The following is a 15,287-nucleotide window of genomic DNA, read 5'->3' on the forward strand; positions in this document are numbered from 1 at the left end:
CCTTTGTCTTTTTTTAGCACCTTTCCTGCAGGGCGTGTGACTAGCCTGAGGAGATGGGGTTGCAGCGGGGTGGGGTGTTCTCTGAAGTCCATGATGAAAGAGGTAGTTGTTTACTGAGTGAGTTTGTGTGTGTGGTTTTTGGAGAGGGGGGGTGAGGGGGTGAGAGAACCTGGATTTGTGCAGGAAATGGCCCACCTTGATTATCATGCATATTGTGAAGAGAGTTGTCACTTTGGATGTGCTATTACCAGCAGGAGAGTGAGTTTGTGTGTAGGGGGGTGGAGGGTGAGAAAACCTGGATTTGTATTGGAAATGGCCCAACTTGATGATCACTTTAGATAAGCTATTACCAGCAGGACAGTGGGGTGGGAGGAGGTATTGTTTCATGATCTCTGTGTGTATATAATATCTGCTGCAGTTTCCACGGTATGCATCCGATGAAGTGAGCTGTAGCTCACGAAAGCTCATGCTCAAATAAATTGGTTAGTCTCTAAGGTGCCACAAGTCCTCCTTTTCTTTTCACTTCCCTTGTAACCTTTGTTCTCTTATTTGGCCATCTCTGAATGACAATAGGGTAATCTGTAGAACCTTAACCTGCTTCTGAACATCGAGACAGGACTTTGCTTTCTGTACCTGAGTATCACTGGGAAACCAGCTGTAACAATAAAAGGACAGAGAGGAAGCTTCCAGGATCACGAAGACCAGAGTTGCTCAAGAGGCATGTTGCAGACAGGGCAGGGTAGGAAGCTTGCGTTGCTGCTGTCCGTTCTGCATCTGTACTATGGATAAAGAGTAATGCTGCTCAACCAGTCACATCTCATGTGGCTCCTAAGGAAGGCTCATTATTATGCAATTTTTTCCCCCACTAGGCTCTTAAAGCTCCACCTCTTGCCTAGTGGCATTGCCACCCAAACTACCACCCATGTTGCTGGTTCAGGCAATATAGAGGCTCAGATTCATTCCTGCTTTATTCCAGCACAAATCAGAGTGAACAGGACACCGTGCTTGAGGGGTTGCATTGTGGCTCAGGGGAGCTGGGGGGGAAGAGGTTGCAGCAGAAAGAGGTTGCCACCTTTTCTTCCCTCCTCCAGGAGGCTTACTGGAGACCAGTTCAGCCTGAAAACAAGGTGGTGCTGTTTGGGGAGCGGCCTTAACCAGGCAGCCAGAAATAGTGCAACCTGCCTGCACCTGCTCCTATTGAGTCCTAATGTAAAATAAAGCTGCCCTCTCCGGGCACAACCCATGAGGGAGTGGAAATGCAGCCTGTCTTTCCCTAGGGGTGAATTCCACTTGGGATGCAGGGGGCACAAATCTGATGCAGCAAATGCAATCTCTGAGCAGATCTGCCTGCCCAGTATTTCAAGACCACTATATCTCCCAGATCCTCCTGCCTCTGCTTAGAACAGCAATGAAAAGAACTCTAGGATTTTACAGTGATGATGCACGACAGTCAGGAAACCAGAGAGCTATGTGAGATCTGCAGTGGCAAATACCCACCAAGCTGCTAGGCAACTGGTCTAAATATTTTGTTAACACTTTGCTAAAAGTGTGTATTGAGGCCTTTCAATATGAAAATGTTTCCATCAAATCCCAGGCTATCAGTTCAGTTCTATCCTAAAGCAGGAAATGCTTTTAGTTGTTCTTACATCTGCTGGTAACTGCTGTTCAATATGTGTGGGAGCCTTGGAAATAAAAGTGCTTTGTCCTTCAAGTGCTGCACCACCCGAGAGGGTTCCTTTTTGTAAAATGTGAGGCAGAGAGAATAATGTTGTTCGACTCCCCCTCTCCTTTTTCTTCCTGAGAGCAGGTGGAAATCTCACCCAAGTAGCCTCCTACATCAACAGCCAAGGGGGCAAAAACACTAACTGACTTCAAGACTGAGCTTCATAAGTTTATGGAAGGGATGGTATGATGAGACTGCCTACAATGGCATATAGCTGATCTGTGACTGCTAGCAGCAATATCTCCAGTGGCTGGTGAGGGGACACTAGATGGGGTGGGCTCTGACTTACGACAGAGAATTCTTTCCCAGGTGTCTAGGTAGTGGGTCTTGCCCACATGCTCAACGTCTAAATTGCACCATATTTAGGGTCAGGAAGCAATTTTCCCTAGGTCAGATTGGCAGAGACTTGGGGTTGTTTGCCTTCATCTGCAGCATGGGGCAGGGGTCACTTGCAGATTTAAACGAGTGTAAATGAAAGATTCTCTGTAACTTAAAGTCTTTAAATCATTATTTGAGGACTTCAGTAACTCAGACCCAGAGGTTATGGGTCTATTACAGGGGTGGGTGGGTGAGCTTGTGCAGGAGGTCAGACTGGATGATCATGATGGTCCCTTTTGACCTTAAAGACTATGAGTCTATCTGGCCGTTAGGGCTGCTACAACTGACTATGTGGAATCTCCTGCTGCTGTTTCAAAAGCCCCCACAGTCTTATGGGGCCTAGATCTGGGGAGCTATCTACATTCCCTCCCCCCCCCCCGCAATGAACCTGCTAGGGGTAATAAAGAGCCCCATGTGGAAAAAAACAAGGGAGGGCTAGAGGATCAAAAATAGCCTGGGGGTGATGGCTGAGGAGACCTGTGTTGCCTCCTTTCTGAAGAAGCTAGTAATCTGAGGGCAGATGGAAGTGCTTCATCTCCCTCCAAAGGAGGAAAAGACAAATTGAAGGTGGCAAGGACAGCAGCTTAGCGCCCCCACCCCCTGTGAAAATGCAACAAGCCAGCAGGATGGATGTGAAGAGGGAAACAGCCTAAGCTCCTCAAAGGGTAGTGAGCTTAGTGGCTGGTACAGTGATCCTAGTGTTGAGGGCTAAGCTCGCTGCTCCTGTATCTGCAGAGCTGAGAGCACCCCACCAACAATCCCTCTCGGCAGCTCTGGGTCTGCTGCTGTCAGAGAGGACAGATTGGGGATGGTTTACATATACACACTCTCCAGGATCCCTCATGCCTGGCTGAGGTGGGTGAATCCATCATGGACAGCTTGTCTTCCTTACAGAACTTTGCCTTGTTTGAACGCAGCAGTAAAGAATCAAGTTAGCTGACAGGATACTGACCATGACTTTTGGGACAATGTAGACAATGACAAGTTGTGTTCAGCACTGTCACCTAACCATGAGTAAAGCCTGCATGTGTGGCAATAGCAAAGGGAGAGCTGTGCAAATAACCAATTTTGTGATTTAGTGGCTGAACCAAAAAATAGAAATTCCTTCCAGGTTAACCCGAAGTCAATGTTTTTCAAATTTTTGGTGAAAATAAAGTAAAAAAAAATTGTTTTGGGGTTGATCGACACATTTTGTTCAACCCAAAATGTTTTGGTTCTCAAGTTTTTACTTTCTATAAAATAAAATGGCTGTAAAATTCAAAAAGAAAAGTCACTGAATTAAAATCAAAATGTTTCCATTTGAAAATGTTGAAATAAAATGTTCTGATCTTTTTCAGTTGAAACAATTAGGCAAATTCTAAATGAATTTGTGAAATGAAATGTTTCAATCAATCTGAACATACCATTTTTTGGCCCCCAAAAAAATATTTCAGCTTTTTTCCCAGCTCTAGTCAAGGTGCTTTCTAAACACAAACCCCTGTGAAGCGAGGAAGTATTATTCATGTCTGCTGGTGAAAACCAGGCTGAAGGTCTCTGGTCACAGAAAGTCTGCCAGGAGCGGGGAATGGTGGCACAAACTGCTTATAACTTCTCTTCTGCTGAGACAGTCCAGATCCATCTGCCACAACCTAGAAAGAGCATGGAGCTGGCCAGGGAGGGGCAGGACCATGTCATCTAGGAAGTGCATCAATTCCGTGCATCTTTCTCGGGCATTCTGCCTGTGAGACTCTTGTGGCCCTAAAAGGGCATTGCAATGCCTCGTCAGAGTTGTAGTTCCATGCCTTATACGCCCATTTTCCTGTATGGGCTTGGATCTCTGACTGGCCTACAACTCCCATGATGAACCATGGCCAGGGAGTCCTGTGGGTACACTCCCACCAAGAGAGGAGAAAATGGTGCATCATGGAATATGTAATCCTACCAGGAACCCCAGCCTATAGATGAGAATAGGAATAAAGCACCTAAAACTACAGCCTCAATAAGGCACCACAGCACCATTTTGAATGCACCACTTTCTCTTTCAATGGAAACAAATTCAATAGAAAATTTCCAACTAGTCCTAGTTTTTGTTTATTTGTGTTCCTAAAAATATAGGGATACACCTATGGTAACCTAGAAAACAAAAGTGTATAAATATTCATGTCCATAATGCCCAGTAAATGTCTGAATGGAACTGACTATTTTATTTCATCCCTGTTCTTAGTGAATATAATACAAAGGCAGTTGGCAGTGCTGGAGAATGGAGAACGTATCAAGTACAGCATGAAAGGTGGGGAAGTGGTATTAGTGAGACCATTAGTGGAACACTATGTCCATGTCTTGTGTCCACACTTCAAAAATGATGCTGACTAATTGGAAAGGGTTCAAGAAAGAGCTATAAGAATGATTCAAGGTCTGGAAAATATGCCTTTATAGTAGGAAACTTAAGAAACTGTCTATTTAGTTTACCCAAAAGGAAGTTAAGAGGTGACTTGTTCACCTCTGCAGTGAAAAGATTTGATAGGTGATGGCTTTTTAGCAGAAAAAGGTATAACGAGATCCATAGGCTGGAAGTTGAAGCTACATATATTCCAACTAAAAATAACCATTAGAATTAGCCATTGGAACAGTTTACCTAGGAATATGGTAGATTTCCCATCACTTGATGCCTTTAAATCAAGACTGCATGTTTTTCTAAAAGATATGCTATAACTCGAACAAAAATTATGGAGTTGATGGAGGAATTATTGGGGGAAATTCTATGGCCTGTGTTATGCAAAAGGTCAGACTAGATGATAATAATGGTCCCTTCTAGGCTTAATCTCCGAAACAATGAGCAGTGGCAATGTCAGCTTCTGGAATTATGCTACACCTATATGGGTCTTTTATTATTTAACAAGTTACCATAGTTTAGTATTTCTAAACAATTTTTTATCTTCATATTGGATAATGTCCCTATTTCTTTTGACTGCTGACAAAGTCACAAGAAACCCTTCAAAATGAAACCAAAAGACTTGCACTCAAAAAAGTAGTTTTGCAGCACTTTTGTTTGTTTCTAAACTGGTCAGAATAGTTGCCAACTTATGCTTAAAAGGTAGAGTTAAAAAACACCCGAGGAGGAGTTTGTGCTATGTACATGTACAGTACTACTGCTGCTCAGAGTCCACTGTCTTCAAATTAGACTCAGGAGGCAAGGAAAACACTTGCGTGGAGTTTCAATCTTCACCATACTGCTAGGTCCTACAGTGTACATCACCTCCTCTTCATGTACCCCTGGAGGCAAGCTGATCTCCTTGGTAAGGTTTGTGTAGTTGTATTCCTTCCCTCGTAGGGTCCTATGCTCCTCCTCATGTTCAGCTGACACTTTAACCTTCCCATCTTTCACCTTCACTGTAACTTCCTCTGGGTCAAACCCCTTAACATCCATCAGAGCTAAAAGCTTATGGTCATGGCGTGAGTTCAACATCCTATTAACTCTTCTTCGAATGCTGTAATAAAAAAAATAAAACAAGAAATTTAGGTCACCAAAAATAAAAAGTCATCCATTCATCCAGACCACCTTAGAAGCTTTGGTCAAATTTTTGAAATTCCTGTTGCTGAGGTCCTCTCCCTTAGCTACTTTCATTAATAATCAGAAATTTATCCCTAGGAAGTATCAAAGTGATTCTTTGTTGTGGGTAAGAGCTGAGATTACTTAATTCAGACATCTGTGCCTGGGTCCTGCTTTGAAATCATACCAAGAGGTATATAATAATGTCAATAATAAAAAATCCCATATTTTCAATATTTACAAGTAAAATATTGTATTGTCAAATATGGATATGAAGTAGCTTTATCTAGACCTTCAACCACATTTGAGGAGTTGATCTAGGAGTAAGCCGGAACAAAAGGTTCAATTTCTAAGATACCTAATTTTGACTGAAAAAGACGTTGATAAGGAAACAACCAAGATGAAAAGATGGGAGAGAGATTTGGACAAATAAATTGATCCGGATGAGTGGGTCTCTGTGGGAAAGGGGATAAACATCTTCAATTTGTGCAGCACATAAAGAATTTTTAAATAAATTACTGTATGGATGGCATTTGACTCCAGTTAAGATCCATCATATGTTTTCTACTACAGAGGCACTCCATTGGAAGGCTTGTGGGGAAAGAGGGATGTGGTTGTATGCAGAAATTAGATGGTTTTGGGAGGAAATTATTAAAGACAAAATGCTGCCTTCCTGGAGATCCCCTGACTTGGTTACTTAATACTCCACTAAAGGATCGATACTTTAAACCGAATGACAAATTAATTTCTTATTGTTAGCAGCTAACTTTGTATGCCACATTATTACAAATGTGACACCCCCCCACCCCGGAATTGTGGTATCAAAAAATATGGACTATCTTTGTAATAGAAAACCTCAAGTATGTACGCAAGAGGAGCACTAAAAAGAGGATAGGTATTTAGAAATCTCCTTTCTAGCATACTCAGGAGAGGTGGGCTCCCCACCCAGCAAGACAAAATCTTTACCAGGTTATTTGAATAAGTAATATATGATGTAGTATTGTTAACATTTTAGTGTAACATTGCCTTAATAAAAAGTTTCAAAAAAATTTTAAAAAACGGAGTTAAGATTAATTTTGTATACAGCATGGAATAAGAACACATTTATTTGATGACAAAGTAAATCCAAGTGTAAGGTCTATTCCCATATATTAATGGAGATAGGTTCATATTTTGATGCACACTACTTGTGGAATTGGCTACACCATCAATGAACAAACATCCATGTCCTTCAGTAATCGAGGGTTTGTGTGCTCTTTGGATGAGACAACTGTGAAGATGAAGAGTTCTGTCACCCTAAACACACAACAGCCAGCCCTCCCCATTAGCCAATAGACACCAATGCACATCCACTTAACAAATCATCCTAAATTGTCAAATGAATGGTTATAACTAATTACATTTTCAAGTGAGAAATTGTTAAATGTGATCTATACATGAGACACACTCTTCAGGCATGCACACACAAAATTAAATGTCTCCTGTGCAGAGCTAGGATGGTGGCTGATTGGACCATTAAAATAACAATTTACAATGTGAAATGACACTAATCAACCAAAAACATGACTCTCATTCAAACCATTTACAAAATATCCAATAGAAGGTCCCAGTCTCAACTGTAACAAACTGAATGGGACATAAGATACCAAATTCAATAGATTGTGTGATGTCAGAGTATATAGGACAATAAACGATAAACTGGACACAGCAAGTCAGATGAGTTTAGCAGTTTATTACCAGTGTAGCCCAGCTCCAGGAATATTATTCCTATTCTACAAAACTAAGATGACTCAATTTAGCACAACATTTAGAAATCTATTTTTCTTCCTTTGTGAGTTCATGAATTCTGTGCTGCTGCCTCCTTGGACTTTCTCATCAATCACTTAAGGAGACTTTATCTTAGGTGAATAAATGTTGTGGAAAAGGAGTGATATGATTGGAAACTTACAGCATCCATATGAGTTTCAGTGTTCTTTGAGAGAGGATGATATTTGATTTTTCTAGACCAAAAAATTTCTTCTCTCATGTGGTGACTATAGTCGGAGCAGTGCAAGCAGATGCATAATGAAAATGTAGCCAATTTCAGAAACAGGGTGAAAGGATTACACTATGGACCTGATACTCGGGCAAAACTCTCATTGAAGTCATTGGCCCAGATCCTGGAGCCCTCAATCTGTTTTTACTCAGGCAAAACTTCACCGGGTTTTGCATGAGTTGCAACTTCAAAATTTGATGTTATGCATCAAATTCTGACTCGAATTCAGCTGGTGAAAATCCAGAGTATCTTCATGTTCCAGCACCTCCTCCACCTCCTCCTGCAGCCTTTGGCATATGATGTGCAACGGGGCTGCGACTGCACTACAGCTATTCTAAGGTGGAGGAGCTGTTACAATGGAGAGAATTTAAAGCAGTCCCGAGGCTGCTCTCACTCCTCCTAGGGTTAGTGTAAAACCCAACCAGGGATCAAGGATCACTATACAGCTCCCCGGGGCTTCCCTCTCCTCCAGCTCTGTCGCATTCCGTGGAGACTGAGCGCAGCAGAGAATATAAGCCAATATTCAAACCTCTGTGTGTACTGGCAGCATCACATTTTTAACTGGCAAAAATCAAAACCTCACCTCCAAGCACAATATTTAACAGAAGTTTAAATTTTGAGTAGGGGAAAAACGGCAGGTAAATAAGATATATTCAAATAATTTATTAATTAAAACCTACCAAAGTTCCCACCTCTTAATGAATATGCTTCTGTCTCTCTGGCAAAGGATTTCTTACCCCTTCTTGTTTCAGATTGCTCATTAACCTTTAACTCAAATGGCAAGTTTATCATTTATCACAGCTTCTCATTTAGAACTGGATTCTGATTTCCTTTATGCCAGTGTAAATCTGGAGCGCCATTGAATTCAATTTCATAATAAATAATACCCAACTCTTAATAGATTGAGTTACTCTGGGTTTACAGTAAGATCGGAATCTGGCCCAAGACTAGATCTATGTATTCTCATTTACTTTTACACGTAGTCTGACATTTAATTTGTTGCCTTAAATATTTTTAAATGATATCCTATTTCTTTTCCATAGGAAGACTACAATATTTAACACTCAGGCACTGTTTATATAATTATCTCCATACCTTCTAGACAATGACATTACCATTTTTTTCAAACTCTTACAGTTCCTACATTTCCCTGAAATTGAGCTTTGTCTATTATCCTGTTTACCCATTTCAACTTTACTCAAAACTCAGCTGTCAAATTCCTTTAATTCAATTTAAAGAGTCCTACTGGCTATAGAAGGCTAATAAATAAGCTCATTTACCTGTCCAGTTCTCGCTCTGCCTCCAGTTTTGCTTTAATGGCTTTCTTCTCCCAAACTGTGAGGCATGATGGTGGATGACAATGTGGATGTATAGCACACAGGCAATGTGGATACGGGTGTACTTCACACTCACAGTGTGGATGCAGGTGTATATCACACAGGCAGTGTGGATGCAGGAGTGTATTGCATAGGTAATGTGGATGCATGTCCATCAGCCTTATCTGTCTCCTTATTTCTCTATCTGCCTTTCTCAAATCTCGCTTGGCATCTTCCAAAAAGCGACAGCACAAAGACATCTTAAAGCTTTAAACCATATTAGCGTACGAGTACAACTTTTGATAACTTGCACTCGTGTGAGAAAAAATTGTCTTGCAAGCTCTGGCCAGAAGTTAGTTTTAAAAAACAAACTGCAGATGCTTTAGCTATATTCCAGCAGTCATTTTATGACATCAGCAGCCTGCAAATGTGTCACAATCCTGCAGTTGGCATGGGAACTGCAATCAGTGGCTGTCTCCCAGAAAGTTATTAAATGCAAAACACTACATGGATTAAACACTCTGGTTGGTATTTCATACCCACACAAGTTAGTCAGTTCAACATTTTGGACAATTTATGGATTCCCCAGCAAGTGTAACTTGGCTCCATTGTACATACATATTATTTTGTGTCACTCTATATGGTGTCCGCTTGTACTGTTTGCTCTAATAGAGTATTTTCTCACTCGTAAAGTTTCAATCACAGTATTGCATTAATATAGTTATTCACATTTATTTCCTCTTTTTTAAAATACAACATATGAACCAAAGCTGGGAGAATGTGCACAGGTGTTTTCAGCCCTTATATAGGCAAAATACTCTGTGGATCAAATCCTGAAGTCTTTATTCACTTTTTAACTCAGACTTTACTCAATCCCCGGTGGGGTTAGATGTGCTACCTGAAGCCTGCTGTTGACCACAAATATTTATAGCAGGAGATGGCACATTTTTTTGTAGTTTTTTTACAGCTGTTTTTAATGTTTTGTTTTGTTTTCGTGCTTGCTGGTTTTGTTTTGTTTTGGCCTGCTTGCTGCTATGTTAGGAGAGTGGGAGCATTTTAAGGCTTTGTAGCTTTTTTAAACTTGTTTTTGTTTTTTTTACTTGCCCTGCCAATTTTGTGGCATGTTGTTAGAACCATTTAACAGCCATGGTTATAGTTTGCAATATTTTTACATTTTAAGGTTACATTTTTTGCCTTAGCCTTACGGACTTTATTTTATGTTTTTTCCCCACTATATTCTTAAAATTTATATGGACCTTTTTTGCTAGCAACCCAGCATATTCATACCGTATTACACTCTGTGGGGATTTGCAGGGAGGGATGAAGGGGGTTTTTTAGCTTGTAGTTTTTTGTTATGTTAGATTGCGATTTTTACAGAGGACAGCTTGCTGACATACCAGATCAGTAGTCGAGGGTTACCAGTGTGGTTACATGTTTGGCTGCGTGTGTGTTTTTCCTGTGTGCTGTCCCAGCTCTGCACAGACAGCTGGCACAGCAGACCTCGAGTGAACCGCCCAATGACCACAAGATCCGTTAAGGTCAAAGGCACCCAGCCAGGTTTATTGTTGACAAAGCACGGTAGTAGCACCTGGCAGACTCTATGAGGATACGTATGTCCGTGACGATGCATGCAGTTCAATGAATGACAGGCCTTTCCATTCCCCCCTTGGCTGGGCGAAGACACTCTTAGAGGTGCCTTTATATACCCTGACACAAACCAGTTATGTACTGCCCCTTAGGCATAATTAGTTACTGCCCCCTAATGTGGCTAGTTATTACCCATTTTTTGGTTAATAAGTTTAATTAAAACATTTTTATTAACATGGTTTAATTAAAGTATTTTTATTTATCACACTGTTATGCTAACCTTATCTTTTAGAAGGGGGTCAGTGTGTTCCTGTTATCCTGGAGGAATGTTTTTGTAAACATCCTTTCTATCGGGATGTTTTGTTACCACTCTTCTGAAATTTGTTTGCATAAGTACTTTGTGCTGAGCACTTCTTAAAAATGTGTGTTTCTGCATTATCAGCCCTGTTCTTGTCAGAGTCTGTAAACTTGCAAGCAGGCAGAGCCTGATATTAGCTCACAGCCTAATTTTTGCTACCTTTGCTTTATATTAGCAAAGCTTGCCCACTACTATAGCTCAGGCCTCATATCTCAGGCTTTCTTCCTAGTACAGTTGGCTTTCTAGACCCTGGAGGTCCTTGGCCATTGTCACAATTTGCCCTCACCTCTGTCTGTCAATGCCATATTTTTCCCATGGATGGTAATGCACATAAAGAGCTCTTAGGTCTTGCTCAATATTATTCATCCATGTTCTCATTGGCTTGCCATGAAGATGGATACCCTAAGGTTGTTCTCCCAAGAGAGGCTTAGCTAGCCTGGCTTGTGTTGTCGTAATTACACGCCCAGCCCACTGAACTTGTTGGAATTTCAATTCAATCCTTACTCAGGTCAAAATTGCCTCTGACTTCATTGCCTTCAGAGCCTCACTTGAGGAAGCCATGAGTTAAAAGTGTGAAAGGAATTTTGCCTGAACAGTAACACAATTACTATCCCTCTTAAAAAATTATTCCATCAGTGTTCACCTCCTTGGTACTTTTGTTGCTTCACTTACCCCAATCTTGAAAAAAGGAAAAAATGTAAATTAAAGAGAGATGTACTGTGTATGCTGATTTAAAGACAATGTGGTTATTGCTTAGAGTTACAGTGGATTGATTCCATTGTCAAAGTGGTATTTGAAGGTACAGTGCAAGCACTTCTCTATGTATCTATCATGTGCTCATCCCTACAGTATCTGAAAAAGATTATGGCCCAGATTGCCAGCTATGTTACAGCCCCTTTATGCCAATGTAAAGCTAGGGAGTCCCTACCCCTAGCGAATATCTAGCTTAGGTGGATTTTTAATGTGGTATAGGGTTGGTAACAGCTCTACGGCCTAGGACGTGTAGCCAGAACATGGCAGGGTCAAGGGGAAAATGGCTAGATGCACTCCAGCGATTTTCAGCTGCCAGAACAGCCTGTTGGGGCTGAGGGCAGCCAAGTCTAAATTAGAGTATCCCTGAGGCTGCTCTGACTTACACCTAGGGTTAAACAGGGCCCTGGCTGGCCTGAGAATATGAAGACATGCAAAAGTGGCATCAAACCACTTTTGTCACCACCAGAGCCTATGCTGAGCACAACGTGACTGTAACTGAGAAACTGGCCCTTTTTATTGGTTATTTGGAGACTTTCAGTTTGTATTATTTGGAGTTCAATTATTTAGGTTTAATACTTTTGTACTAACTGGAAAAGGCTATTTGTTATTGTAAATAGTTTCCCATTTTTTGTATGTTAATGCTCTGTGCATGTCTTAGTAGGGGAGGCATGTTTCAAAATTGTCAAGAATGTTCAGACAAGGGTGCCTTCATTCAGGAACTAAATCTATAGGAGTCATTAAGGAGGCTTAGTTCAGGCACTTAAGATTGAAAATTTTGGCCTTGAAAAATAAAATGATCATTTATTGTTTTCATGCTCATCTACCTTAGTGACCGGGATGTGGGTGGTAGTGCCTAGTGGTTGGAGCGCGAGTCATTGGTCATTAGTGTTAGAGCTGGAGTCACAGGCCAGGCTCCTGAGCCAATGCTCATAGCTGGAGTCAGAACCCAGAGTCAGAGGCCAGATCTGAAGCCAGAAATCAGAGCCAAGGGTCAGCATTGAGTTCCCTGAAGTGAGACAAGGCAGGGGCAAGACTAGGAACAAGGAACTACTGCAGCTGTGGGCAAGCATTTTGAGCAGTAGCTAAACTGCTGCTGGGATTAAGAGCCAGTCTGCAGACCCTTCTTATCAGTCAGGCAGTGTAGCCAATCAGGCAGCCTATTATAGGCCAGCTGCATTTTTTAGGTTGCCTGGAGACTGGTTCTGATTCCTGACACTAGTACCTAAATAGTTCAAATAATATCAGCTGATCCAGGTACTCCCCTTTGTACCTGACTTTTACAGCTCTTACATCACAGGCTCTCTTACTCAAAGTATCACATCAACAATGAGTAACATCATAGTAAGAGTACATGATATTTCAGTCAAGAAGAGAACAAGGAACAAACTGTATAACCCATTCAGAATATAGAAGCATTTATTTGAGATGACAGTTTTACCTTTTCAATACAACAGTATGATGAATAGTAATGTCCATTTGCTCAGTGAACTTTGGAGCAATTTTCTGAAGCAGCATTATGATAAAGGTTTGTGAGTCACAAGCTGATGCCTTTAAGGACTTTTGCAACTACAATCTTCCTCATGTTGTTGCATCAGTTGTTGCTGAAAATGACACGTATGTGTCCTAATCTCAGCTGGATGCCACTAGCATTGTTATAGATTTGCCGGACTCACGGGGGGGAACACACTGGCATAGCTAAAAGTAATTGTGAGCAGCATAACTCAAAGAAGGTTTAAAGCTAATACTGCTAGTTAATTATCAGTCCACAAGGGTTTATTCCACTCTGCAGGGCATTTTCTAGCTCAGTTCTTCTAGGTGACTGAGCTAATAGCTCAGAAATTGCCACAACCTAAGTCTATCAGATACTGAACATGCCATCTAACTGAAAGCCATTTTCTGCTGTTCTAGAATAGCCCTGCTGAACATGTTAAGCAGGATGGGAAACACGAAAGGACTCCTACATTGTTAAGAAGTTGACTGAGGCCTTATCAAAAGAAGTGGAACATGTTCCTTTGATGTGTCTGACAAAACATTCCTTTCCCCAGATGCTATTAATGAAGGTGGGCTGATTGAACCTGAAGAACTGATGCCATATATTAATGATGGCAACATCAGAAAATTTCCCTGTAATCAGCCATATGCTAGAATGCATTGACCTTGATGAGCATATTCAGAGAGGTGACTAATGTTAGGTGCCAGTGTTACAGGAGGAAGAACTGAAAAATGGGATAACAGAGTAGGCCTGCTTCCCCACTGTCCTGCACTGTGTGTTCTCACTTACACCTGTGCAAAGTGAGTGTCCAGGACTATCTTTCTGATCCACACTGCACTCCCTTTGCACCTGGGTCAATCACAGCACAAGGTGCAAGACAGTGGAGAATTAGGCCCAAAGTGGTGACTTGATTTTCAAAAGAAAAGCTGTGTTTTTAAACCTTTAAGGACCCACACAAGTTATTACTTTTCTGGGGTTTTACCCCAGCTTCAAGCACTTCAGGGAAACAAATGCCAGCTTACCACGGAGAGCTGCCACCTGATGCAAGAGTTTGCTTCTGAAGCCACTCACTGTTGCACCAGATTGAGGTGAGCCGGCCTCCTCCCATGGGCTGAGCAAATTGAACACCATGTCCGTGCAATGCTTCCAGACCTGTCAGTCAGATGACTGAGGGGGAAATCCTTGTCTAGAGGAAGATGAGGTGCAATAGGACAGCCCAAGTGGAGGAAAGTTGTTAAAAGCAGGAAAATAAATTCCTTGAAACTTTATTTTGGCTCTCAGAACTTCTTCCCCATTTTGTCCCTCAGGGCCTCATCTCAGGGATGCCTTCATTGTTAAAAAAAACAACAACTCCAAATAGAATCTAATTTTTTCCATCAGTGCTACGTCTCCTTTCATCACTGCTGAGAGATGCACAATGCTCTGTTGGCTTCACAGGCTGTGTCCTCTGCCTCTCTACACTTCTGGCCTTTGCCACCCCAGACAGTGAAAGATCAGCCCTAAAAATCAGACCCAGCTGGAATGGGGGGGACCATGGCCCTCCCACTTTTTGAAAGTGGACAGGCCTAGCCCATCCTCTTTCTACCACAGGACCCACCCCTACCCCTCTTCTTTCCCCCCAAAGCCCCATGGCAGCTGGAGCCTGGCTGGCCAGCCCGGGCAGCTGTGAACCCTCCACCTGCCTGGAGTGGGCCCCCCCCGACCAAGAGCAGTCTCCAGCTTATGTCCCTGCTCCCTGGGATCCTGCCCAGGGCAGGTGGAGGGTCTGCGTCTCTCCACAGCTGCCTGCACAGCTCTTACCATGACTGGGCTGCGGCTCCAAGGCCCCGTCCCCAGCTGGAGCCGGGTCGCAGGCAGCTGTGGGAAGCCACAGACCCTCCATCTGCCCTGGGCCGGGGGCTGCTCTTGGAGGCCCCCACCCAGGGGAGGGGCCTGGCCTCCCCGGCCCCTCTCCAGCTTGGCCTGGGGTGGGGCCTCAGAGGAGGAGAGGAAAGGCAGGGGCAGGGCCACAGAGGGGACGAGGGCACCTAGGCCCCCCACTTTTGGAAAGTCTTTGCTGCCCCTGAAAGCTCTAACAATGGATGCATTGGTTGGCCTGCTAATTGTTTGTGTATTT

The 15,287-nt window shown here is 42.4% G+C and overlaps 1 protein-coding gene across 1 annotated transcript; it reads right to left on the minus strand.

The window, feature by feature from the left end:
- Nucleotides 1-5,252: 5,252 nt before the first annotated feature.
- ODF1 (outer dense fiber of sperm tails 1) lies at nt 5,253-9,241 on the minus strand. The gene is made up of 2 exons (XM_077808668.1): nt 8,946-9,241; nt 5,253-5,568 (listed from the first exon to the last, which is right to left on the minus strand). The coding sequence occupies exons 1-2, from the start codon at nt 9,239-9,241 to the stop codon at nt 5,253-5,255; spliced, it is 612 nt and encodes a 203-aa protein (XP_077664794.1).
- Between the last annotated feature and the right edge of the window lie 6,046 nt (nt 9,242-15,287).

This window comes from Eretmochelys imbricata, chromosome 2 (assembly GCF_965152235.1).
Source record: "Eretmochelys imbricata isolate rEreImb1 chromosome 2, rEreImb1.hap1, whole genome shotgun sequence".
NCBI lineage: Eukaryota > Metazoa > Chordata > Testudines > Cheloniidae > Eretmochelys > Eretmochelys imbricata.